This window comes from Callithrix jacchus, chromosome 8, assembly GCF_049354715.1.
Source record: "Callithrix jacchus isolate 240 chromosome 8, calJac240_pri, whole genome shotgun sequence".
NCBI classification, from domain to species: Eukaryota; Metazoa; Chordata; class Mammalia; order Primates; family Cebidae; genus Callithrix; species Callithrix jacchus.
This window is the reverse complement of record NC_133509.1, coordinates 15,995,058-16,022,818: the sequence shown is the minus strand read 5'-3', so window position 1 is coordinate 16,022,818 and position 27,761 is coordinate 15,995,058. Positions and strand designations below refer to the sequence as shown.

Genomic DNA, 27,761 nt, shown 5'->3' with positions numbered 1-27,761 from the left:
CTAGAGGAGCTTGCTTACACTCAGGCCATACATTTTAGTTAAAATGCTTTGTAGGTGATATTGTATGCTTAATAGTACATCATATTAGGAAGCATACATATCAAGTTTTTCTACGATTCATGATGCTGAGTTTGATTACTTGCTTAAGGTGGTAATTGCCAGATTTCTTCATTGCAAAGGTATGTTTCCATTTGCAGTTAATGAATAATAATCTGGATGATTCAAATAATCATGTGAATATTTGATTCCCTAGTAATTGTTCACTTAATGGCTGTAACATCCATTGCCAATCCCAGCAAGATCCCAGCTGGAACCAAAATTATTTTATTAGAGGTTGTAAAACGGTGACTTTAAAAGTCTATCATTCTTTTTACGTCTGCTAGCTACTAGCACTCTTCCATAAAGAATTGCCTTTGTCTCTCAATCAATTGAATTGTTTCTTATGCAATATTTACACGTAATTATGGTCATTATTCATTTTGACGCTCAAATTTTCCTGGATTTGATGAGTGTCATTTAGACATGCCCTGCCATTCTTTGAGCACTTCCTTGCTTTTTTGTACAGTGAAACGCTCACCTTGTACTTTCTCCATCCCATGTTGGGCCCCCTTTAGTGAAGAAAGACATTTAGAAGCCAAGATCTGGGCAAAACATATGCTTGGTGCTACTTGGGTCTCTCAATGAACAATTTTTAATTGAGATATGATTCACATATAAAATTCATCCTAAATGTACAATTCAAAATGCAAAACAGCCAAAACCCAACGGCATGTTACATCCAGACCCATTTCACTTGCAAGGATACACAAAGACTCAAAACAAAGGGATGGAGAAAGATTTACCAACCAAATGGAGAGCAAAAATAAATGAATAAATAAAAAGCAGGAGTTGCAATTCTCATATCTGATAAAATAGATCTTAAAGCAACAAAGATAGAGTGGTAAAAGGATCAATGCAACAACAAGAGCTAATGATCCTAACACCCAGATACATAAGACCTATAAAGAGATTTAGACTCAATGAGACAGAAAATTAATAAGGATATCAAGGACTCGAACTCAGATCCGGAACAAGTAAACTCAATAAATATTTATAGAGCTCTCCACTTCGAATACACAAAATATACATTCTTATCAATACCACATCACACCTACTCATAGGTTTAAATGAAACATGGATTGGCCATTATTAATACCCATTTTTTTTAGAATAAAGTAACATTTCCCTTCTCTCTCCCTCTTTTTCTTCCTCTTTCTTCCTCTCCTTCCCTCCTTTTTTTTCTTTCCTTCTCTCAAAAAAAGAATAAAAAGAAATCAAATTGTAGACCTCTAGATCCAGGTCGGCAATGTCTCTCTCATTGCTCAATTTCCTTCCTTCCCTTCTCTCCCTCCCTCCCTCCCTTCTTCCTCCCTCCCTTCCTCCTTTCCTCCCTTCCTAAAAAATAAAATTAAATTAAATTTAAATTTAAAAATTAAAAAAAAAAATGCAAATCAAAACTGCAATGATATATCATTTAATACCCATTAGGATGGCTGTGATAAACAACAATATCAGAAAATTCATGTTGATGAGGATGTGGAGAAGGAACCCTTCTGCACTGTTGGTGGGAATGTGAAATGGTATACTTGCTATGGAAAACGGTGGGCAGTTCCCTAAAAACTTAAAAATAAAAGCCTCACACGATCCAGCAATGCCACTTCTGGGTGCATATCCAAAAGAACTGAAAGCAAAGACTTGAACAGATGCTTGTACATGGATGTTCCTAGCAGCATTATTCACTATAGTCAAAAGGTGAGAGCAACTCAAGTATCCATGATGGATAAATGGTCAAACAAAGTGGGGCATATGTGTACAATGGAATATTATTCAGCCATAAAAAGGAAGGAAATTCTAACACGTGCCACAACATGAACGAACCTTATAGACATTATGCTAAGTGAAATAAGCAAGTCACAAAGGGCAAATACTGTACGATTCCACTTATATGAGGTGCCTAAAATAATAACTTCATAGAGACAGAAAGTAGAAAGGGTGCTTGCCAGGAGATGCAGGGAGAGGGAGATGGGGAGTTATTGTTTAAGGGGCACAAACTTTCAGTTTGGGAAGATGAAAAACTTCTGCAGCTGGCTGGTTATGATGCTTGCGTAACCTATGAATGTTCTTAATGCCACTGAACTGTACACTTGAAATGGTTAATATTTTGATGGTTAATGGTAAGTTTTAGATTATGTATATTTTATCACAATTTTTTAAATGTTCAGTTCACAGAGTTGTATAACCATCATCACTATCCAATTTGAGAACGTTTTTATCCCCCCCAAAAGAAACCCCATGTCCATTAGCAACCACAAATCTTTCTGTCTCTGCAGACTTGCCTATTCTTGACATTTCACATAAATGAAATAAAATATGTGGCCCTGTGTCTTTCTCTTAGCATAATGCTTTCAAGGGTCATCTATGTCATTGCATGTATCAGCATTTCATTTCTTTTCCTGGGCAAATAGTATTTCATTGTCTAGATATACCACATTTTGTTTGTTAATTCATTAGTTGGGGATATGTGTGTTAGTTTCCATGTTTTAACTATTATGAATAACGCTGCTATGAACATTAGTGTACAAATTTTTGCGTGAACACATATTTATAATTTTTTTGTAAACGTGAAAATGGATCTACCTCAGAATAGAATTGCTGGGTTATAACGATGACTCTATGTTTAACTTTTTGAGGAACTTCCAAGTTGTTTTCCACAGTGGCTGCATTACATTCCCTCCAATATATGAGGGTTTCAAGCGAAGAGTTTCTAATGTTGTTCTTTTCTAAACCTCTAGAAGATCATATAACTTGGTTTAAATGATAAAGACTTTGTCTTGTATTGTTTTACAAATGTATACTAAAATACACTGGGAATGCCACACACTTAAAAGAACTCTTAACTTAGAAACTATATATAGTACAAGCTCTGCTATCTATAATCCAGACACTTTTCTTACTCAACCTGTGGCCTCCTGATCCCTGGCAGACTGACAGGTAGGGCTGGATGATTTCCAGCAGGACCTGGCATGTTGTGCTGGGTAGACAGGCAGCGCTCAGCATCCTTCCCGCCCCTCCTCCGCAATGCGGAGCAGCGGGAACTACACTTCCCAGGATGCCCCCTCCAGCTGGAGTTTGCCTTGGGAGGAACTTGGGGGACATTTGGAAGGGGAAAGGGAAGGGGATCCATTATTCTCCGGAGGGGGTGACAGCCAGATGCCGAAGAGATGTGAGAGTCGCTTAGGTTCCCCAGCGAGCTCTCAGGAGCCACCCGAGTCAGGCTGACACCTTCATCTCCGCTGCCACCGTCGCAGCAGCTGCCCCGCGCCGCTCTCCGCCCTGCCAGCCGCCCTGTGAGCCTAGCGCGGTGTGCACGGGGCCCGCCACGGCCGCAGCGCGGAGCCGCCTGTCCTCCCGAGCAGCCGGTGACACACACACACACACACACACACACACACACATACACGTGGAGTGGGGTGGGGGGTTGGGAGGCAGTATTTAAATACAATTAAGGAGAACAAACCTGAAGCGTGTCTTAGAGGCCGACTGTGCTTCCACCAGAGAAGTTTCTATTTCGGAACTGAAGGAGTTCAGCCTTGCTATCCGTGATCGTGAGCATTTTTTTTAAAGCATTTTTAAAAAGTTATTAAAAACTCCTTGTAAACACCATTTAATGGTAGAATAATAATCCATCAAGCGGATGTCCCATCATTTAAGAACTAGTCCCTTAATTTTGGCATTGAGATTATTTTTCTCGTTTTTACTTACGAATAATCCTGAAAAGAGTGTTTTAATTATTTTTTGACGGATTCCAAAATGTGATATTTCTGGTTCAAAATATAGAAACATGTTAAACATTATCACTACACATCACTAGTTTGGCTTTCAGAAATGTGACAATTACACCCCTGCACGTATTGAACATACGTTATCTGGCCATACCACGGCTGCCATCGAATGCTATCATTTAACAGTAAGTTTGCTACTTTGATAGGTTTAATTTAGGTGTAAAAATTCAGCTTTACGGACCGGGCGCGTTGGCTCACACCTGTAATCCCAGCACTTTGGGATGCCGAGGAGGGCGGATCACGAGGTCAAGAGATGGAGACCATCCTGGTCAACATGGTGAAACCCCGTCTCTACTAAAAATACAAAAAATTAGCTGGGCATGGTGGCACGTGCCTATAATCCCAGCTACTCGGGAGGCTGAGGCAGGAGAATTGCCTGAACCCAGGAGGCGGAGGTTGCGGTGAGCCGAGATCGTGCCATTGCACTCCAGCCTGGGTAACAAGAGCGAAACTCCGTCTCAAAAAAAAAGAGATGGAGACCATCCTGACTGACACGGTGAAACGCCGACTCTCCTAAAAATAATAATCCACAAATTAGCTGGGTGTGGTGGCGCGCACCTGTAGTTCCAGCTACTGGAGAGGCTGAAGCAGGAGAATCACTTGAACTGGGAAGGCGGAGGTTGCAATGAGCCAAGATCGCGCCACTGCACTCCAGCCTGGTGACAGAGCAAGACTCCGCCTCAAAAAAAAAAAAAAAAAAAAAATCAGGTTTACCTTTTCCTCACCTGCTGATTAGCCATCTGTGTGCTCGTCCTCTCTGTTCTTCCTTCTTAACTCCTTTCTCTTCTCTTTTCTTTCTTTTTCTTGTCTTTTTTCTTTTTTTCTGTCCCTTCTGCCATGGCTCCTTTCCTACCCTCCTCCCTCCCTTCTTTCCATCCTTTCTTCCTTTCTAGAATTTACATCCTTTATTTACAACTCTGTTGAATGTCATTATGTTTTTGTAGACTCCCCCAACTTCCTGTTGCATTTAATTGCTTCCACTTCGTTATATACTGGGGTATTCTCATGTAGCAAAAATGTACTCGTTTACAGTTCCTAACATTACTTTTAATCATTGAAAGTTTCTTTGCAATTCAGAAAGCAGATAAATATTAACCCCTGTTTTATATTATTTATGACAATCTAAAATTTCTGGCTTTATTTTATACATTACCTTTTACTTACCAAAGCATTTTTTGTATATGTTAAAAAAAGTTCTAACTTAAGTTTTCCCCAAAATAACTAGTTGCTTGAGTGCAATTTGGACAAATCCTACTACCTTCATGTAATTATATTTTTAGATGCTCAATGTGGCTGTGTGTGTGTGTGTGTGTGTGTGTGTGTGTGAGAGAGAGAGAGAGAGAGAGAGAGAGAGAGAGAGAGAGAGAGAGAGAGAGAGAGGGAGAACATGCTTTTTTTTTTTTTTTTTTTTTGAGACGGAGTTTCGCTCTTGTTATCCAGGCTGGAGAGCAATGGCACGATCTCTGCTCACCGCAACCTCCGCCTCCTAGGAGGTTCGGGCAATTCTCCTGCCTCAGCCTCCTGAGTAGCTGGGATTACAGGCGCATGCCACCATGCCCAGCTAATTTTTTGTATTTTTAGTAGAGACGGGGTTTCACCATGTTGACCAGGATGGTCTCGATCTCTTGACCTCGTGATCCACCTGCCTCGGCCTCCCAAAGTGCTAGGATTACAGGCTTGAGCCACCGCGCCCGGCCAGAGCATGCTTTATTGGGAAGCAGACTGCTGCACAGTGACTGACAAAGACCACCCAGTGGGCACTTACACATCATACTCCAAAGACATAGGATGTTTTGCTAATAAAAACCAACGGGAACAGGGATTCCACTGGGCAACTCCCCCAACCTCATCCCTTTCAGGAGTGGAGAAATCTCCCATTTTCCTGATGGCAGCTGTGGTTCACTAGAGATAGAGCCCCTCAGGGGTGCTTTCCTGTTTCTTGCAAAGAACATTTTCTTTAGATTTTTTGAAGTCTTCATTTGTTACTTTCATTCTACATTCTCTTAAGGCCATCAGACCAGCTTCTGTACAGATTGCCTTAGGGTCAGCACCAGAGAGGGCATTTTTAGCTATGATCAAGTCGTCCAGGGTTACATCATCGGCCAGCGTCATACTGCTTGTGTAAATCTGAAAGATGTGCTTCTCAGTCTTTCCATCAGGCAGGGGGGACTTGATCTTCCTGCCAATGCGGCCTGGTCTGATAAGTGCTGGATCCAAAGTTTCTGTTCAGTTTGTGGCCATGATAACTTTCACATCTCCCCTAGAATCAAATCCATCCAACTGGTTCAACAGTTCCAACATTGTTCGCTGAATTTCTCTCTCACCACCAGAATTTGAGTCATATCTTTTTGTCCCAGTGGCGTCAATTTCATCAATAAACACGATGGACGGTGCATGTTCTTCAGCAGCTCAAAACAGTTCCCATACGAGTTTGGGCCCATCACCTAGGTACTTCTGAATAAGTTCAGAGCGAACCACTCTCAAGAAAGTGGCTGAGGTTTGGTTTGCTACTGCTTTGGTTAACAAGGTTTTACCCGTGCCAGGTGGACCATAGAGAATGACCCCCTTAGGAGCCTTTATACTCATCTCTTCATAATATTCAGGATGGGTAAGAGGAAGCTCCATAGATTCCTTAATTTCCTGAATTTGGTTGTCCAAGCCCCCAGTATTGGCATAGGTCTCCTGGGGGACCTTTTCCACCTTCATCACTGTGACCAGGGGATCAGTGTCATCCATCAGCACCCCTGTCACAGCATTCACCTTGTGGTTGAGCAGGACTAAGCAGACAGGTTCCAGCAGGTCCTTGTCTACAAATGACAGAATACTGACCTAGTGTTCTGAGCCCACAGATGTAGATACGATGGCATGTTTGTCATCAATGATCTCTTCCAAGGTTCCTGCTGACATCCAGGTGCCCCTCAAATCATCCACTTTTGATCTTTCCTCCTCTCGCTCTTCTAATGGTTTCATTTGTTCCCAATTTCTAATGAATTCTTCCTCCATGAGAAGGTAATCTTTAATTCTGTCTAACTTCAGTAATTGCAACCGGCACTGAGTGTGAGGTGTCACCAGTGGCAGTTTGCTGGCAGTATCTGGTCCCCTTGCTTTCTTCTTTTTCCCCACTCTAGCTGGTACAGGAGGTTCATATTTCTTTTTCTTGTCCTTGCTATCCTTCTTGCCACCTCCAGGACCATGAGCACCACTCCGACTTTGACCCATCTTGCCTTGGCCACTCAAGCTCAGTGTGGCTCTTTTTAATAACTAAGACATACTGGTTGAAATAGTTCAAAACCTCAGTAATACATAATGTGGGAATCCCATTCCCTAGAGATAACCATTGCTGAGGATTTAGCACATTTTAAAGTTTTTAGCTTTTTAAATTGAGATAGTTTACAAAAACAATATGCATAAATTTTATGTACAATTTGATTAATTATGTCAAATATATATAACCACCCAATCAAGATATAAAACATGGCCAGGCATGGTGGCTCATGCCTGTAATCCCAGCACTTTGGGAGCCCGAGCCAAGTGGATACCTGATGTTAAAAATTCGAGACCAGCCTGACCAACATGGAGAAATCTCGTCTCTAAAAATACAAAATTAGCCAGGCATGGTGATGCATGCCTGTAATCCCAGCTACCTAGGAGGCTGAGGCAGGAGAATTGCTTGAACCCTGGAGGAAGAGGTTGCAGTGAGTCGAGATAGCACCACTGCACTCCAGCCTGGGCAACAGAGCAAGACTCTGTCTCAAAAAAAAAAAAGACATAAAACATTTCTGCACCCAGAAATTTTCCACCAATCCTCTTCAGTCAATCTCCGTTCCCCGAAAGCAACAACTATTATATTCTAATTTCAATCACTGTAGTTTGGTTTTGACTGGCCTTGAATTTCATGTCAATAGAATCTTAAGTATAAACTCACCTGTATTTGACTTCTTTCATGCAACATAACACTTGAGATTCATCCATGTTGTTCTGTGTGTTAGCAGCTCATTTCTATTTATTGCTGAAGGGTATTCACACTGTATGGACAAACCACAATTTATTTATCCATTCCCTTATTAATGGACATTTGGGTTCCTTCCAGTTTGCAGGGATGTTGAATAAAACTGCTAAGAACACACAGGTCCTTTTGTAGATGTGTCTAGAAGAGAAATTTCTGGCTCCTAGGGGAGGTGTAACTTTAACTTTATGAGAAATGGACACATAATTTTCCAAAGTGGGACAGCTGCTCCCCTTCCTCACGAACACTTGGTACTATCGTGTGTGTGTATGTGTGTGTGTGTGTGTTAGATGATAATAGTTAATAAAATTTTGGCATAATCACATATTTAGAGAAAGTTGCAAGTAAAACACAAAGAACTTTTTTTCTGAATATTTTAGCATAAATTGCCAACCTGATGCTCCATTTTCCTCTAATTCTTTAGTGTGCATTTCATACCAACAAGACATTCTCCTACTTAATCACATGCAACCATCAAATTAGGAAATTATTGGTGCATACAACCATCTGATTCTCAGACCCTAGTCAAGCCTTTTTAAAATTTTTAAATTTAAATTTTTAAATTTAAATTTTATTTTATTTTAGAGACAGGATCTTGCCATGTTGCCAAGGCTGGCAAACTTTGGGCTCAAGTGATCCTCTTGCCTCAGCCTCCCAAAGTGCTGGGATTACATGCGTGAGCCACCATGCTCAGCCTGAAACTTTAGCAATTATCCCAATAATATTCTTCCTAGTAAAAGGATGATTCAGTAATTATATGCTGCAGTTAGTTGTCAAATTTCTTCGGTCTCCAGCTCTTCTCAAGTTTCCTTGACTTTCACGACCTTGCTACTTCTGAAGTTTACAGGCCAATCATACTGTAGAACAGCCCCAAATCTGGGTTCATCTAATGTTTCTTCATAATTACATTCAGATTATGCAGCTTTGGCAAGACTGTCATAGAAAGCACATCACTTTCAGTTGCCCCTTTTCTAATGGTGTTCAGTGATCACTTGAAGAAGGTGGTGTTTACAAGTCTTCTCCACTGAAAAGTTATTGTTTTCCCTTTGTAAGTAATACTTTTGCATAGAGGTACTCTGAGATTAGGTAACTAGCTGCTTCCCACACAGACTTTTAATTTGTTCATTTATTAATATATATCTGCATAAATTGTGGTTTCCTATGTTCTTTGGTGGGTTATAATCTATCATTTATTTTAATACTCAAATTGTACTAAATTGGCCTCTGTACACTGGCTTCTGTGTCCTTTTGACACACATGTTCCTATCATTCTTAGAACAACCTATTCCTTTCTGGAACAAGTATATCCAGAATCCCCTATTCTTTTTCTGCCCATACCTGGAATCAGCCATTTCTCCAAGGAAGCCTAGTTTATTTTAGTGGAAAACTGTATCTAGGAACCAAAATTTAGGCAGTTGGTGTGCTCAATTTTATGGCATGTTACTGCTTCCAGGGCGTCTCTCAGGTCAGAGCTAGAGAATATATGGACACACACACACACACACACACACACACACATACACACACACACACACATCTGTATTTATTTCTATACCTACATGTATTGAAAACCATGAGTGTACACGAATATTTGTTCTTTTTTTTTTTTATTTTTAGTAGAGACAGGGTCTCGCCATGTTGCCCAGGCTGGTCTTGAACTCCTGGGCTCAGGAGATCTGCCCATCTCAGCCTCCCAGAGTGCTGGTATAACAGGTGTGAACCACCACGCCCATTCTATGCCAATACTTCTAGATCCAATCCAACACCATAGAGTTCACCTTAGTTTTCCCCCTTTCTGCATCTGTAGCTCCTTTCTGACATATGCCGTTCTTATTATATTTACTTTTTTGGTCAATATGCTAAGTGCATCCAATCTCCCATGTTCATTGCCATCCCATCCCCAGGATGGCAATCTCCTCATTATGCTCACTCTCTCACACTCCATTCAAGGTCATTCCTCTACCACTGAGCCCTCTTCACCTTGCCCCACTTCTGAAATCTTTGAGCCTCCCCTCCAGTAGATGCCCTCCTTACTCCACTTATGCTCTGAAGATGCTGCACCGTCTTCACAGCAACACCCCTTTCACCTAGCTGAGGCTCTAACTCCCTAGGTTGGGCTATTTCCTTTATGGACTCTGCTCTCCTAGCTCAGGCTCTGACATCCAATACTGGGCTGCTCCTATATGGATATCCGTCTCACCCTGGAGCTCCTACTCCAATATGCCATGCTGAATTGTCCCTGGACATGACCACCTCTCTCTCTGCTGGAGCTCTGAACTCCTCCATGCCAGGCTTTCCCCCACATAACTGGCCTTCTCTCCTTACTTGGGCTCCGACCATGCCAGGACTTCTCACTGTGGGGATGCTTTACTCACCCTGTTCAGGCTCTGATCCACTGTTCTAACCCATTGTGACTGCCTCCCCCTACCCTCACCAAATCCCCATCATGTGGCGTTACTAGACATTTATACATCTTCCTTTGTCAAATGTCTGATTGAGTTTTTGCCCATTTATAAAGTTGTTTACCTTGCTTATTGGTTTGTAGGAGTTCATATATTCTGGATCCAAGTCCAATTTATTTATTATTTATTTATTTATTTATTTATTTATTTATTTATTTATTATTTCGAGAAAGAGTCCTGCTCTGTCACCCAGGCTGGAGTGCAGTGGTGCAATCTCGGCTGACTGCAATCTCTGCCTCCTGGGTTCAAGCAATTCTCCTGCGTCAGCCTCCAGAGTAGCTGGGATTACAGGCACCTGCCACCATGCCTGACTAATTTTCGTATTTTTAGTAGAGACAGGGTTTCACCATTTGGCCAGGCTGGTCTTGAACCCCTGACCTCGTGATCCACCTACCTTAACCTTCCCAAAGTGCTGGAAATATAGGCGTGAGCCACCGCGCCCAGCCACCCAAGTCCTTTTTAAATAAATGCACTGAGAATGTTTTCAACCACACTGTGGCCTGCCTTTATTTTCTTAATAGTATTGAGCAGAAATTTTTGCTTTTTATAAAGTCCAGTGTATAAGTTTTAAATTTTATGGCTAATGTGCTTTTTTGTGCATCCTGTCTGAAACAGTTATTTACCCTAAATTCAGAAAGCTATCCTCATATTTAAAAACTACTGTGTATGCTATGAGGCAGAGGTCAAAGTTATTTTTTTCATAGATACTCAGTTTTCCAACACCACTTATCGAAAAATATATTCATTTCCTGATGAATGACCTTGGGTCGTTTGTTAAAAATCAATTACCAGCTGAACATGGTGGCTCACACCTGTATTCCCAGCATGCTGGGAGGCCAAGGCGGGAAGACTACTTGAGACCAGGAGTTCAAGACCAGCCTGAGCAACACAGTGGCACTCTGCAAAAATGTAAAAATATGCCAGATATGGTGGTATGCACTTGTAGTCCTAGCTACTCAGTAGGCTGAGGTGGGATGATCACTTTATCCCATGAGATAGAGGCTGCAGTGAACTATAATTGTGCCACTGTCCTCCAGCCTGAGTGAGAGCAAGGCCCTATTTCTAAAAAATAAACAACCAAATAAGTCCATTACCATATATTGGAGATTCATTTCTGGACTCTCTATTCTGTTCCATTGATCTGTAGTCACTCTGTTCTTCTTTTGCAAGGTTGTTTTTCCTAGGTCTTTGAATTTTCTATACCTATGTGTACTGAAAACTATGAGTCTATACCAATTCCTTATTTTTATTTTTAGTAAAGGCCATTTCCCAACCTATTGTCCAGGCTGGTCTCAAACTCCTGGGTTCAAGCAATCCTCTCACCTCGGCCTCCTAAAGGAGGTGAGACCATATTTATCATATTTATTCCCAAATATTTTATATATTTGAATACTATTAAGTGATATTTTAAAGTTTATATTTCAATTGTTTCTTGGTAGCATATAGAAATACAGTTGGCTGTATATTGACTTTGTATTACACGATATTCTTAAATTCACTTTTCAGTTTAGTATTTTTTCATATATTTTTAAAGATTTTCCAAAAATTAAAAAAAAAAATTCAACCGGGCATGGTGGCTCAATCTGTAATCCTAGCACTTTGGGAGGAAGGCTGGAGGATGACCTGAGGTCAGGAATTCAAGACCAGCCAGGCCAACATTGTGAAAACCTGACTCTGCTAAAAGTATAAAAATTAGCCAGACGTGGTGGCACATGCCTGTAATCCCAGCTACTTGGGAGTTTGAGGTAGAACAATTGCTGGCACCCAGGAGGCAAAGGTTGCAGTGAACTGAGATCATGCCACTGCACTCCATCCTGGGCAACAGAGTGAGACTCTGTCTCAAAAAAAAAAATAATAAAAGATTTTCAATGTAAACAATCATGTCTGCCATAAAGACAGTCTTGCTTCATTCTTTTTCAATCTGCATACCAATTTTTTTTCCTGTCCTGCCACACTGGCTAGGACTTTCAACACAATGTCAAACACCAGTGGTGATCATGCATATTCTTGCCTTTTCCTAATTTTAGGGAAATAACATTCTAGCTCTGTCACCCATGCTGGAGTACAGTGGCACAATCTCAGCTCACTGCAATCTCTACCTCCTGGTCTCAAACAATTCTCTCACCTCAAGCTCCCACCACTTAGCTAATTTTTTGATTTTCTTTTTTTTTTGTAGAGACAGAGTCTCACTATGTTGCCCAGGATGGTATATCTTATTTTCTACCTATGTTATAAACCCTGCAAATATCTATTATGATTGTTGTTTTAATAGTGAATGGTCTGCCAGGCACAGTGGCTCACACCTATAATCCCAGCACTTTGGGAGGCCAGGGCAGATCGATCACCTGAAGTCAGGAGTTCAAGACCAGCCTGGCCAACATCGTAAAACCCTGTCTTTACTAAAAATACAAAAATTAGCCAGGTGTGGTGGCAGGTGCCTATAATCCCAGCTACTATGGAGGCTGAGGCAGGAGAATCACTCGAACCCGGGAGGTGGAGGTTACAGTGAACCAAGATTGTGCCACTGCACTCCAGGGTGGGTGGCAGAGTGAGAATCCAGCTCAAAAAAAAAAAAAAAAAAAAAAAAAGTGAATGGTCTTCTTTCATATTTACTCAGCATGATGACATGGGATCATTTTCCTCTGACCTGATAAATTACTTTAGGATTTCTTATCATGTTAGTCTACTGGGTATGCAACCTCACAGTTCCTATTTGTCCAAAGACACTTTTTTTTACTTTCATATTTGAAGGTTTTTTTGGTGGAGGGTAACAGAATTCTAGGTTGACAGGGTTTTTGTTTAGCTTTATATTTCTTTCAGCATTTTAAGGATGTTATTCTATTGTCTTCCGCGTCCCCAGATTTTTGTGAAGAGATTAGTTATCATCTTTATTGTTGTTCCTCAAGAGAAACTGTATCGCTTTTTTTCTCCAGCTGCTCTTTTTTTTTTTTTTTTTTGACAGACTCTTGCTTTATCACCCAGGCTGGAGAGGAGTGGCACAATCTTGGTTCACTGCAACCTCTTGGGTTCAAGCAATTCTCCTACCTCAGCCTCCCAAGTAGCTGGGATTACAGGCACCATCACCACAATCAGCTAATTTCTGTATTTTTAGTAGAGACAGCATTTCACTATGTTGGCCAGGCTGGTATCAAACTCCTAACTTCAGGTGATCCACTCGCCTCTGCCTCCCAAAGTGCTGGGATTACAGGCATAAGCCACACCCAGCCTCGGCTGCTTTTAAGATTTTCTTTTGGGCCAGGTGTGGTGGCTCATGCCTGTAATCCCAGCATTTTGGAAGGCCAAATAGGACAGATCACTTGAGTTCAGGAGTTCGAGACCAGCCTGGCCAACACAACAAAATCCCATCTCTACTAAGAATAAAAAAAATTAGTGGGCATGGTGGTGCATGCATGTAGTCCCAACTACTCAGGCAGCTGAGGTGCAAGAATCACTTGAACCCAGAACGTGGAGGTTGCAGTGAGCCAAGATCATGCCACTGCACTCCAGCCTGGGCAAAAGAGCAAGACTTTGTATTAAAAAAAAAGAGATTTTCTTTTTATCTTAAGTTTTCAGAAGTTTTATTGTGCTGTGATTAGGTGTGCTTTTATTATCCAGCATGAAGCTTTTTGTGAAGCTATTTGAGTCTGTGAACTTTATCTTTTATTAGATTAGAAAAACTCTCAGCCATTATTTTTCAAGTATTACTTACATCTGGCTGGGCACAGTGGCTCACACCTGTAGTACCAGCACTTTAAGAGGCCGAGGCAGGCAGATCACTTGAGTCCAGGAGTTCAAGACCAGCCTGGCTAACATGGTGAAACCCTGTCACTACTAAAAAAAAAAAAAGTATTACTTACATCCTTTCTCTTTCTCTTCTCTTTCTAAATAGTAATTACACATATGTTAGACCTTTTGTCTATGCCCCACATCTCTTTGTTCTTTTTTTTCATTATGTTTTTTCCTTCTGTGTTCCATTTGAATATTTTCTATGACTATTTTTGAAACTAGACTGGTGCTGTAACCATTCAAATAGTTCTTAATTTCAGATATTTCAACTTGCATTTCTAAAATGTCCATTTGATTCCTATTGATAAATTCAAATTAAAAAAGTACTTCATCTTTTCATCCATGTTATCCATCTTTCCCTCTAATTTTTTAAACATACTAATGATCATTATTTTGAAATCTTTGTTCACTAACTTGTATCTGAATCATCTCTGGGTCTGCTTCTTTTACTGTTTTATCTCATGATTTTTGTTTCTTCCTTTTTCTTTTTTTGTTGCATGTTCAGTGATTTTTTTTTTTTTTTTTTTTTTTTTGCATGCTGGATATAGTAAGTGATACAGTGGATGGGCTCTAGATTATATTCTTCTCTGAATGTTGAATCTTGTACTAGCAGCGTCTATTTAAATTTAGCCCTCACATGCCCAAATTGACACATCTCTTGTTTGGGAAGTGTCCATTGCCCTCATTAGGTTTAATTACAAAATTTGATCATGATCATAGTGTAGTCTCTCAAAGTGCTCTAGAAATTGTCAGTGTTTTACATGAAGAGGCCATGGGTCTCCGGAGCACCCTGAAACTGTATCGAAGTTGTACATATTTCCAAACATTTTTATTCTATTTATTTACTTATTTTCAAGATATGCAGCAAGTTTAAAACCTGAAGGTTAACAGAAACGACAAGAAGACACAGATGCAATGCTACAGTAAAATGGGGCTGGGGGTGGAAGGGGGCAGAGGGACATTGGATATCATCATGGCAACTACTGAGTGACTCCTCTGGTGCCCTGAGATCATGAGACACTTGACCATGTCACAAAGAATGGAGTAAACTAACAACTCTGAAAGACAAGTAGGTGAAAGCATTGCCGAGGTTAGACTAGGGGTCAGGACCTGGAGCTTTATCACAATAGTGATGCTCAAGGATGTCTGGGTTCAAGAGTATTCTGGTCAGCATTTTAACATCCAGAGAAGGGCTTCTTCAGGACACACTCCCTTCTCTTAACACAGGGTGAAGAAACCCAGCCCATCCTGGGTAACTGGGCCCCATAATACCTTGGTCTTTTGATGCAGAGCCGTACTACACACCACTGTGTCCCCCAGCCAGTTTCACTACGTCTGCTAAGCACCCATTTTGCAAATGGATCTCAAACAGAGGACTAATCCGGAGAAGGTGGGAGGAGCCACAGTGGTGGGATTTAAGAAACAGGAGTTGGCCAGAGGAGTAGACATGTCCCATGTTGGGACATGAAGATTGCTATCACTCAGAAACACCTTTTCCCCAGGTTTGAAGGCTGGCATCCCAAGGTAGGGGCAGCTGGCATCCCAAGATAGGGGCAGCTGGCACAGCGGAAAGTATCGCCCAGGTAGCCATTTCCACAAGCTGACTTGGGTTGGGAACTCATCTGTTTCCTTGACTTCTGTTTTTCTAGTTCTTCAGCAAGGCCACAGGGTCAGCTCTGGCAGGTCTTCCTCTTTTTCCCTTCCCCGTAAGAAGCAGCCCACTGGGAAGCCAGATCTGGCTTCTTCAAATCTTTTGGATCTAGCAGCTCATCTGAGTCAATGAGATCCATGCTGTCATCCTCCATATGACTGGCTGAGAGGGTCCACAGCTTGGCAGCAGCAGGGTACCCAGCAAGCTTCACTGAAGGAGATGACTACTTGGTAACAGAAAGCTTAAGCTGATGAGAAGAACCCACTTCAAAGTTTGGTTTTATGCCTGTGATCTGAACAAACAGCAGGCTGTCACTCATAACCCAGGTGTTCTTGAACAGACTGTTACCCCCTCAGGGCTTAAGGGGTCCCACCGCAGGAATAAATGTTTTTTAAAAAGTATGTTTTTCTCATCTCTAGTTGTAGTGCACAGCGACACATAAAAGCCTCTTACCACATGCTCTGACTAAAATTCAGATTATAAATTAAATTGTATTTTCCTGGTCAGTACTTGGAGCCCAGAAAATTTTACATTTTTATAGGGTTCTGTCTTTTATTTTCATACCTTCCATAAAACATGTAATAACAAGATAGAATATGTTTGACCTAATCTTTGTGGACTTTTCTATTATTCATATAATTGGGGTAAAACTTTAAAATTTACATACATATTAATTTTCTTGGTTTTTTTTGAGACATTTTGCTGGTCTCCCAGGCTGGAGTACAATGGCACGATCTCAGCTCACTGCTGAGAGCCACCGTGCCCAGCCAATATTGATTGTTGTAATAACAGGACACTATAGGAAGAAATATTTCTGGCCAGGTGCAGTGGCTTACACCTGTAATCCCAACCCTTTGGGAGGCTGAGGCTGGTGAATCACAAGGTCAGGAGTTCAAGATCAGCCTGGCCAAGATGTTGAAACCCCGTCTCTGCTAAAAATACAAAAATTAGCTGGGTATGGTGGCGGAGGCCTGTAATCCCAGCTACTCAGGAGGGTGAGGCAGAGAATTGCTTGAACCTGGGAGGCAGAGGTTGCAGTGAGCCAAGATCACACCACTGTACTCCAGCCTGTTCTACAAAACAAATGCATAGAAAACCAAGACCAAAAAAAAAAAAAAAAGGAACAAAAGAAAAATATACTTATTTGGTCAAGACAGAACATAGAAATACAAGTGCTCAGATTTCCTTCAAAAGTGAGGAGGGAAATAGATGAATTTTGTCATCCCATTCCTTCTTGCTTTTTGATGAATACAAAACCTAAAGGAATAAAAAGCTGTGCACAAGTACCTTCACTAAAAATGGCTTGTGCACAAAATTAGATCAGAGTTAAGAAGATCTGTAATTCCTATTTCTCCTACAAATTGCCTTTTAAGACAATTCAATTCCTGGTTAGGAGTCTAAAATAAAAGACAAGACAATTCCTGGGTAGGGGCCTAAAATAAAATGTTTATAGTAGAAAAGCCTCTGTGTTACGGTCCTAGAACCCGGAATTAAAAAAAGTTACTTGGCAATCTGTTTCCCCAGTACTCTATTGTTATTTACTTGACATTGAAGATTAAGGTTATTTAAATGTTTCAAAGATACTTTTTAAAGTCTGGCGCTCACTATGTTGAAAGTATTAAGTCATCGAATAGATATTGAATATTTCATGTTCAAATAAAAAATGAATCCAACATTTTTCTTCTCTTCAAGGATTTATTGTAATTTTGCGGGAGAGGTAAACGAGCACAGCATGTGGAAAGAGGCCACTTATTCTACCTTACAGTGTATAATAAGCAAGTTCAAGGAGAGGAAAGCTATTGTCTGTGTGGCCAAAGCAGATCACCAAAGTTTCCATGGAGGCAATGGTATCAAATGCGGTCTTAAATTTGGGGTAGAATTTTGAGTGGTGGAGAAAAAATGATGGAGTGTACAGGTGGAAGAACTGCATAGTCAAAGATAGAAAAGAAAAAGGAAAAACAGAAGATCTAATTTGCCTGGAAATTAGAGACAACACTGGAAAGGTAGTGTGAGGTCTTCTTTTGGGAATTTAATGCCAGGTAGGGGAGAGCAGGCCACAGAGAATCAGAGAGGCTGTTGTTGACTGGAGGAGCACTGGAACTGGAAATCAGAAACATTCATCTGGCCACAAGACCACATCGGGACCTCAGGGCCAGTGCTGGTCTAGACAAGAGTTTCCCACTAGCCATTCTTGAACAATGTAGTGAATTCTCATGAAATTAAATTCAATGTAGAGGAGTGTCCTATATTCTAAAGCTGAGTCCTCCCTACATTACCATTTTTAAAATAGTCTATAGAACAATAAAAGATACGTTTTTTAAAGAGTGTCTTTATCTGGCAAAATTAAAAGTTGGGAATTCTATGTTGGTCCTAAATCCTTTTTTGAAATGTTATTGGTGAGAAAACCCAAAGCCTGGGAATTCTTGGCACATGGTGCCAATTCAGACATGAGAAAGAGTGAAGTGGGTGTGAGCTTCCTTGGATAGAGAGGTGAAAAAGTGGGGCTGACAGGAGGAAAGGTGGTTGGAAATTTAGAGGATGAGGTAAATATTTGGTTATGGGAGTCAACAGAGGACCTTCCAAGGGTACCATTAATCAAAACAGGAGAGTCGGGAGAATAAAGGTAGCTTGGTGGAGGCAGAGTAGGCAGAGGCTGGCAAGGAAGAGATTTGTTTTGGAAATGTCACGTGGTTTGTCCCTGTAGGACAGCTGTTTGGAAATGTCCAATGAGCAATTAAAATGTCAGTCTGCAGCTTGGGAGGGGGGGTTATTTATTGATGAAACAAGAGGCATTTATTTTATACTTACTATGAGCCAAGCACTAAGTTTGGGGGAAAGAAACATATTTGCACGTTATTTCTATCGACTCGCTGGCGTTGATCTTTTCTTCATTAAGTACTTGTTATTAATATAATCCTTTTATCTGTTTTATGGTGCTTTGAACCTGTAAGCTAAGATACACTGGAAATATAATATTCACATTTACAGTTGTTCTACAAAACAAATGAATAGAAAACCAAGACCAAAATAAAAACCAAAAACGCTTTATTAGTGTATTAGTTACTAGCACAGGCTACAGTAACAGATAAAAGCTATAATGGCACAGCCTCATAAAAGTTTCCATCTCAGTCACAACTTACCACCACCGACAAGTAAAAAGGTTGCTGAAATGACTAAGAGACACAGCCTGAGAGGGGGTCCACCTCATAAAGACAAGGCTTCCGAGGGTCACAGCATCTCCGTCAGTATGCAGTGGCACTGTCAAGCCCTTAAGTGGCAGCATCACTTCCACTGCTAGCACCCAGTCACATGGCCCCATCTAACTGCAAGGGCCATCTAGGAAACACAGTCAAGCTTTGTGTTCAGGGAGAAGAGGAAATGGATTTTGTTGAATAATGAGCAGACTGCTATAATTTTCATTAAATCATCTGAGAAAAAAAAAGTTAAATTCTAAGAAATAAAACACTGGGTCATGAAAAACACTTAGTGTACCAATGAACAGAATCTTCAGCACTGCCTCTCTGGAAAGAAGTGATTGGCACTTATAAGAAACTTCTATTCATGTAACAGTTAAACCATGTTTTATTAGAAACAAAACAGCTGAATTCCAGTATTGCTCAGAGTCCTCACAAGGGCATCATTTCTTTTTTCTAGCTGAGTAGCTAACTGACCTGAAATGATGGGAAGGAAGACAATATTCCAGCATTAATATGTTTTCTACAAGCACATCCTTGATAACCTTCCTCTTTGTTCCCAGGAATAAAGGCCTCTTCCATGTGTTTATGGTTTTTGCATTGGTTTCACGATCAGCTTTTATTCTTCAAAACTGTCCTTCAATGACCGCATCCTGTGATGAACGCTTACTCTGTCTTTGTCTGTGACTACCTTCCTACTTCCGGAAGATTTTGACTACAAATCTCATACCCTTCATCTTAGTTCTGCACTTGAGCCTGAACTTGTCCTCAGAGTAGCAGACAGAAACCCAGTAGCAGTAATCCATCACTGCTCAAATCTTATATCATTTGATATCTAGAGGTATCTGCATTTATCTATGAAATATGTAGATTATCCTTTAGGACTAAATTCCTTGTAATTTAAAATCAAATATTTCTACTGGGGATATTTCCTTTCCAAGTCTTAAGGTTATCACCAGCTCTGCTTTGGTAAAGCCTTTTTTCTTTGAGCCTCCGTCACCCAGGCTGTAAGTACCGTGTTGGCTAGTTGCAATCTCTACCTCCCAGGTTCAAGTGGTCCTCCTGCCTCAGCCTCCCAAGTAGGTGGGATTACAGGTGTGCGCCATCCTGTTGAACTAATTTTTGTACTTTTAGTAGAGATGGGGTTTCACCACATTGGGCAGGCTGGTCTTGAACTCCTGACCTCAACTTATTTTGCCACCTCGGCCTCAAAAACTGCTGGGATCACAGGTGTCACCCACCGTGCCTGGCCGATAAAGTCTTACCGGCAACAGCAGTAATATATTTTCTTCTGGCTTCAAATTTGGAAAGGGAAGCATTTGGAAAGAAACTGGGATTTCAGGTATTAGCTCTACTTTACATTGATCCTAAACAGGTGATACAGTGTCTTGCTGGTAAGTACTAGAGAGGAGGAAGGGAGATATTATGGGAGTGATATGGAACATCAGGAAACCTTCATAGTATTATTTTGTTAGAACGTGTTCATGGATTTTTGGTTTTGGTCACCTAGCACCAGAACACTTGGGTTAGGCACAGTCCTAAAATAGACAGGAGGGAGGGTCACACATCCCACTGTGGTAGCTAAAGGGGGAAGATAATCTTTTTTCTCTGACAGCTGGGGCATCTGTAAATTCTGTAAATCTTCTTGCCAAGGGCTTTGAACCTCGAGGGAGTGACACAAAAAGGCAGGATGCTGAGATCATTGTAGGTACGGTGGGGTTCAGAGTCCACATGATAGAGATGGCTTGTGAGGTGCGGGGTCCTCTGCAGACTGTACCTAGGACAGGGATCATCTTGGCTGTGCTCCAGGCTGCCAGCTTTCCTGGCTTCTGATTCTTCCCTGGAACTTGTTTTTCCTTGGCTCTGTGACAGACTTATAAAAATTGCCTTTTTCTTGCGTTGGTCAGGGTACATTTCTGTTGTCTCCACCAAAAATTGTGACTAGCGTAAACATTCCACATATCATCTACACCTATAATTTCCATTAAAGTAACTCTTTAATTGCAAAAATTATCAATGGAAAACTTTTTAAATATACACAAAAGACCCCAAAACCAAAAACCACTATGACCTCACCACCCATTGCAAAACCACTGTAATCCAAGTTTTTAAACATTTTTTGGTACATACTCTCCAGGACCCTTTTCCTGGGCATATGAATATTTTCTGTTTTTTCTTTTTCATTTCCCTTCTTCCCCTTTCTTTTCTTTCACTATTACAAAAGTGCTATGATACCATGATCAACAAATCTGTTATGCAGCTTTGCACACTCGTATCCTGAATTTGTCTGCTATTCTCCCTTATCTATAGAATTACTTCTCAACATAAACACAGACATGAGTTGGTCTAGCCTAGTGAAAAATGTGTGTCACACTTACTCAACTTGCCTTTCAATAAATGTATGTAGAAGTGATCATTCTTATATACAAGAAGGCATATACAATAACTTCAGATACATAATTATAAGACCAGTGCAAGGCTGGGAGCCATGACTCACATCTGTAATCCCAGAACTTTGGAAGGCCCAGGCAGGAGGATTGCTTGAGCCCAGAAGTTTGAGACTGGCCTAGCCAACATGGTTAGACCTCATCTCTATAAAAAATTTAAAAATTGGGCCAGGCGCAGTGGCTCATGCCTGTAATCCCAGCACTTTGGGAGGCCAGTGCAGGCAGATCATGAGGTCAGGAGTTTGAGACCAGTCTGGCCAATATGGTGAAAGCCAATCTCACTAAAAATACAAAAATCAGCTCTGCGTGGTAGCACACGCCTGCAGTCCCAGCTACCCAGGAAGGTGAGGCAGGAGAATTACTTGAACCCAGGAGGTGGAGGTTGCAGTGAGCCAAGGTCGTGCCACTGCACTCCAGCCTGGGCAACAGAGCAAGACTCCATCTCAAAAAAATTAAATTAAATTAAAAATTTAAAAATTAGCCAGGTGTGGTGGCACATGCCTGTGGCCCCAGATACTTGGGAGGCTGAGGCAGGAGGATTGCTTGAGCACAACAGGTCAAGATTGCAGTGTGCCATGATTGCATCACTGCTCTCCAGCCTCAGTGACAGTGAGACCGTCTCAAAAAGAAAGAAAAAAAAATCCAACAGAGTAAAACGTGTTCCTCCACTGGGTAAAAGTCCTCCAACACCTATCATGGCTATCTCATTTTGTCATGTACAAATGAATTCAAGGTTTTTATATTAAAGTTGCTTGGATCCAGAACTTCTAAAGAAAGTTTAGGGTATTCATATACTCACCTGAAAAGACCCAATATTTCAATTATGTTAAAAAATTTACTAATTTCTCAGAATGCATTAAATTGATCTCTAATTCAAGAGGTGTTGTACACAACTTTTTTTTACAAATAGATTGTTACTTAGAGGTATAAATAATTGTCATTACAAAGCACAGAATCTAAGAGGACTTAATTATTGTATACATAATTTTACTATGTATACGGAAGTTATGTCTTTGCAAATAGTAAAAATATTAAAAGTTCTTAAAAAGTCTGATCTCTACCTCATATCTTAATAGATTTTAGTATTTGTCATAGAAGTAAACTTCAACTCCAGATGGATTAAAACAAATTAGTAGACTCTAAATTAATTGTATTTCTATTTTTTCGACCACAATTGCTCCTCATTCCATTATTTCTCTTTAAGGCAGGCATTTTTTTATTCCTTCATAGCCGCATCTTAATACTAAAAGTAAGAGCTTACTGCTCTGGTTTTCTTCCTGATGGACAGTAAACAAACTTCCCTTATTACTACTTCAAAACTGCCTTTAATAAATATATTTAAGAAACCGATCCACAAAATTTCTAGAGATTTCCAAACAAGTGTGAAAGTGATTTTATTTTTATTTATTTGAGACGGAATTTCATTCATCACCCAGGCCTGATGGTGTGCAATGATGTGATCTCAGCTCACTGCAACATCTGTCTCCCGGGTTCAAGTAATTCTGCCTTGGCCTCCTGAGTAGCTGGGATTACTGTCACCACGCCCAACAAATTTTTTTTTTTTTTTTTAGTAGAGATGAGGTTTCACCATGTTGACCAGGCTGGTCTCAAACTCCTGACCTCAGGTGATCCACCCATCTTGGCCTCCCAAAGTGCTGGGATTACAGTCGTGAGCCACCGCACCCAGCCTTTTTTTCTTTTTTCTTCAAGAGGAGGTCTGGCTCTGTCACCCAGGCTGGAGTACAGAGGCATGATCTCTTGCAGGCTCACTGCAACCTTCACCTCCCAGGCTCAGGTGATCCTCCCACCTCCGCCTCTGGAGTACCTGGGACCACAGGTGCATGCCAACATGCCAGGCTAATTTTTTTTTTTTTTTGCATTTTCGGTAGAGATGGGATTTCACCAGGTTGCCCAGGCTGGTCTCAAACTTCTGAGTTCAAGCAATCTGCCTGAGGCCTCCCAAAGTGCTGGGATTACAGGCATGAGCCACAGCACCAGGGCAATTTTTTTTTTTTCCTTTTCAAAAGAAACCAACCATCTTTAAGCTGTTTTTAAGATTTTTATTATTTTGTTTTTGTTTTTAGAGAAACAGATCTTGCTATGCTGTCTGAGCTGTCCTTGAACTCCTGGGCTCAAGAGATCCTTTCACTTCAGCCTCCCAAGTAGCTGTACATACTGGGGCACATCACTATGCCTGGCTTATTAATGTCATTTTAAAAGTCACAAACATGCCTGTTTTCACCAAACAGTACTTTTTCTCCATGACCAACCCATTGATAAGGTAACTATTCCATCATTAAAAAGTTTTTTTTTTCCTAAATCATCCAATACATTATTAAGCAAAAGAAAATAAGGAATATTTAACTCTTTAGATCCCAGGCTTCAATATTATTTTGCTATTCAAATAAAAATGTAGTAGTCTTCACATTTGTTACCACAGATTTCAAAAGGACAATCTACATTCCTAAAAACTCTTTATATATACAAAGGAAAGAGAAGATAATTAAGCTGGAGTTCTTCCGTATCATTATCTTTGGGGTCCAAGCAGCAGAACCATGATGTAGGTGACACAGTACTATGGCCACCTGCCAGAGTATGTGATTGAAGCTGAATAACAAAAAGTATATTAGCTCGACTCATAAAAAGGATGCTAATCAAAGGGTCTGTATCTTTAGAGCCTAAACAAGGGCAAATGAGCTACTGGTGCAAAAGTAATTGCGGTTTTTTACTTTTTTTTTTTTTTTTTTTTTAAGAGTTACTTTTGCACCAACCCAATAAAATGGCAATAGTAACTATATGGTTATTTGTAAAACAGTACTCTCTTACACATTTCAAAAGAGCCCAAGGATACTCATTGCTCATATATCTTTGAGAACAAAATAGGTTGCTCATGTATTTGAAATGGTTCTGGATGGAAGATATTCTGGGAGGCAGGAAGATCTTTCCTTCCTTGACCATCTCTCTCTCCAGCGGGTCAGACTTTGAATTGTATCTCATTTATTTTTCTCAGTGTGAATCAAACCTAGTTCCAGAGGTTAGAGACTCTACATCTTTCATAACCTAATTCCTATTGTAGAATTACTCAGTAGTTAGGAACGTTCACCTGTTCCCACTGTTTCAAAATTCAGCCAGGATTCCTTGATATGGGACTTCTTTTTATATTTTCTGAAATGCAGTGCCACTTAGAGCACTGATTTACTACTATAATATACAATGAAATGTAATTTTAAAAACAACTTCGTAAAATAAGATTGTAAGAGCAGTGTTTTTTTTTTAATACTGTGTGGGGCAAATGGCTCAGCTTTGGCTGAGCTATATTCCTTTTTTCTTTTAAATAAAAAAGCAAAATCATATAAAAACTTTCTTACAAATAGATTTGTAAAAGCAAAAGAAAATTTATTTCAAGTATGTAAGGAAAGCAGAAAGTATTTAATTGGTCACACATATACTTTTGGATATTTCAGCTTTTGTAATGACTGACATACAGTGAATCCTCTTTCAATTTTCTAATATTAATACAAAAGTAATCAAAATGTACAAAAGTAAGATGCTTCTAAAATCAACTATCACGTTTAATGTATTTTGTAACCAGGTCATGATTTTTTCAGTTCTAATTTTAATTTGTTCTGTACTTTCTCTTTAATGGGGGAGGGGTTAGCTTCTGAGTCTTCCTCTTCAGTAGAGTGAGCTATTTGTACAATGAAGTGAGCTATTTGCTTCTATTTAGCAGAGCTGGATGGGGCATTCTCTGCATTTGATTGGTTGGTTTTTAAGGGATTACTCCTCTGGAAAGACACTGTCTCATATCGCATTGCTAGCAGCGTAGTCTTAACCGTGGTTAAACTTTTAAATTGAAGATGAACACTCACCATCCAAGAGAGCACAAACTTAGGGAATCCTGTTACATAGATCATACACACTATATTTACCTGTTTTGATAAGAGCTCTGTCTGAATACAACCTTAAATACCATATCCAGAAATAACAACTGACTCAATGGCCTTAATAGGTAACTTGGGGAGCCTCATGTATTACAAAGAAGTCAATGAAACTCAAAAAAGGATAAATTCCAACTGTACAAACAGGCTTCAATAAGATTAACAAAATCTAAGGATGACCACTAAGTCAACAATTTAAATAAATTATGATTTACACCCAGATGAAATAAAACGATGACTTTTAACTTTTATGTTGCATTTCCCATCTACTCAGAGTAAACATCAGAATTCAAATTTCATTTATCACTTTATCTGAAAAGTCAAATCCCTAGTTCCAGGGCTTTAAGCTTGCGATCCATCAGGTTGCAATATTTAAGTTACTACAGCTTCTTCCCCAGTGTAACCATTCTATATGTGTTTTATTTACACTGTCACTTCTTATTTCCTCAACTTTATACGTCTAATAATGGAACTGTATTGGTACTACGTAACATTATTTTAAACTTTGCAACATACATACTTATTTCCCCCTTTGAACTCATGTTCCTGAAAAATAAACACCATGTATCCAGAAAGAGAAAACTACCTTGAGGTGTGTGGGGATGAGTGGAGACATGTAGAAACAGACACTAAAATACAGTCGTGTGGAAAGGTAAAATCAGGATGTATCTGTCCTTGTTGACGACAATCCTCGTGGTTTATTAACAGCTACAGGCAGCCAACTTACTGCCACAAGTCGGTAACGCAGTGGGCATCAGGGCTTTAAGGTCTCTTAAAACTTAGTGTGATTCAAAAATACCCAAGGCAAGCACGCCGAAAAACCTGGACAAAGTGCTCCAGTTAGAGCCTCCTTGGCAACCCGAATAGAACCAAATGACTCAGGTGGACGATTAGAATAAACTCTGCGCCGTTCTCTTTCACTAGGTCTATAAAGCCCATAAATTATGTTTGGTCCAGAAAACCAGGAGTTATGAGCACCCTCCTTTTACACCTTTTAATATTCTATATATCCAGCAACAGATCTTAATCCATGATCTTCATTCATTTATTGCCTAAACAAGATCTTGGGTGTCTCCTGGTGATCCCGTCTTCCAAGCTGACCTTACATGACAGCAAACTGAAAAGCCTCTTCGTAGCAAGGGTCGCGACCGCGCGGTAAGTCATCCAAAAGTGGAAGCATCTTGCTTTTATTGACTTATGCATTCGAGGGTGGCGATGGCGGCCACCTGACCCGGACGAGGCCGGAGGGAAGGGGCGCGCGGGCAGGGCGGCCGCGGCGAGGGTGGCTGGGGCAGCCACGCTCCCCAGCGCTACCCGCGGGACCCGGGACACGACGAGCCCCTCCCCGCACTGCACCCTGACCCCTCCCCTCCTTCCAGGCCTTTCATCCGCCCTCCCGCAGGGCAGCCCGCGGCCCCCCGGACCTCAGGCCTCCCGCCTCCTTCCGCAACCCGGTCGCGCCGCCCCGCGAAGCCCTAAGCCGGGCGGGGACCCCGACCCGATCCCTCCGGCCGCGCCCCTCCCCCTCGTAGAACGCACCTGCGGCCCCGCCCCCGGCCGAACGCTGAGGCGGCGGCGGGCTGGCGAGGCCGGGCGCCTTGGCCCTCGAGGCACAGTCACCTTCCCTTCCCCCGCCATTCCGCCCACCCCCCTCACTCAGCCACAGAGCAGCCGCCGCGCTCCTCAGCCGCCCCGAAATCTAAAGGGGTCCGTCTCCGGCACCACAACCAAATGGCCGAGCCTCCCTGGCCGGCTGCGCAGCCCGCCCATTGGTCCCTTCCCCCCCCGCCGCGGCTGCCATTGGCTGTTGCCCGGAGACCCTCGGTGGCGATTGGCTCTAGCTGCTGCCGCTCGCCCGCGAGGCCGCAGATCCCGCCTCCACGGCGATCAGGTTAGTGTGCGCCGCGGGTGCTGGGGGCTCGAGAACCGAGCGGAGCTGGTTGAGCCTTCAAAGTCCTAAAACGCGCGGCCGTGGGTTCGGGGTTTATTGATTGAAATCCGCCGGCGCGGGAGCCTCTGCAGAGAGAGAGCGCGAGAGATGGAGATGGGCAGACGGATTCATTTAGAGCTGCGGAACAGGACGCCCTCTGATGTGAGCATTTGCCAAAAATATCTCTGTCGGTCCATTCTCCTACTTTGTGTGTGTGTGTGCGCGCTGGGGGGAGGCACTTTTTTTGATGGGGGGCGCCTGGGAGGTGTGGGTTTGGGGGTCGGACTGCAGGCGAATGGCAAGGCTGGGGGGTTGCAATGCCATCCGAGCATGTTCCGGCTGCCGCCACCGCTGCCCTTGGTGTGTGACTACCTGTGCGTGTGCTCCCGCGTGTGCGAGTGTGGGTGCGAGAGTGTGCGTGCGAGTGTGCACCCATCGGGGGCCGGCGGGCGCACGCGTTTGGGTC

At 41.6% G+C, this 27,761-nt stretch overlaps 1 protein-coding gene, 1 long non-coding RNA gene and 2 pseudogenes across 3 annotated transcripts in view; 1 reads left to right on the top strand and 3 right to left on the bottom strand.

Moving 5' to 3' along the window:
* ANP32A (acidic nuclear phosphoprotein 32 family member A) overlaps positions 1-27,761 on the top strand; it is a 118,910-nt gene that overhangs the window by 51,876 nt on the left and 39,273 nt on the right. The window contains exon 1 of one of the 2 annotated variants that reach the window (XM_002753274.7): positions 27,260-27,457. The exons of the other annotated variant lie outside the window; for it this stretch is intronic. Within the exon in view, the coding sequence (XP_002753320.1) occupies positions 27,404-27,457 (54 nt within the window). The 5' untranslated portion in view covers positions 27,260-27,403. Of the gene's footprint in view, positions 1-27,259; positions 27,458-27,761 lie in introns of those variants that run through there. 2 annotated transcript variants of the gene reach the window in all.
* The window catches only part of LOC118144804 (uncharacterized), a 41,578-nt gene that overhangs the window by 11,659 nt on the left and 2,158 nt on the right, over positions 1-27,761 (bottom strand). The gene's annotated exons all lie outside the window — the stretch shown is intronic.
* LOC100398864 (26S proteasome regulatory subunit 4 pseudogene) lies at positions 5,448-8,247 on the bottom strand (annotated as a pseudogene).
* LOC100401032 (anamorsin pseudogene) lies at positions 12,627-19,105 on the bottom strand (annotated as a pseudogene).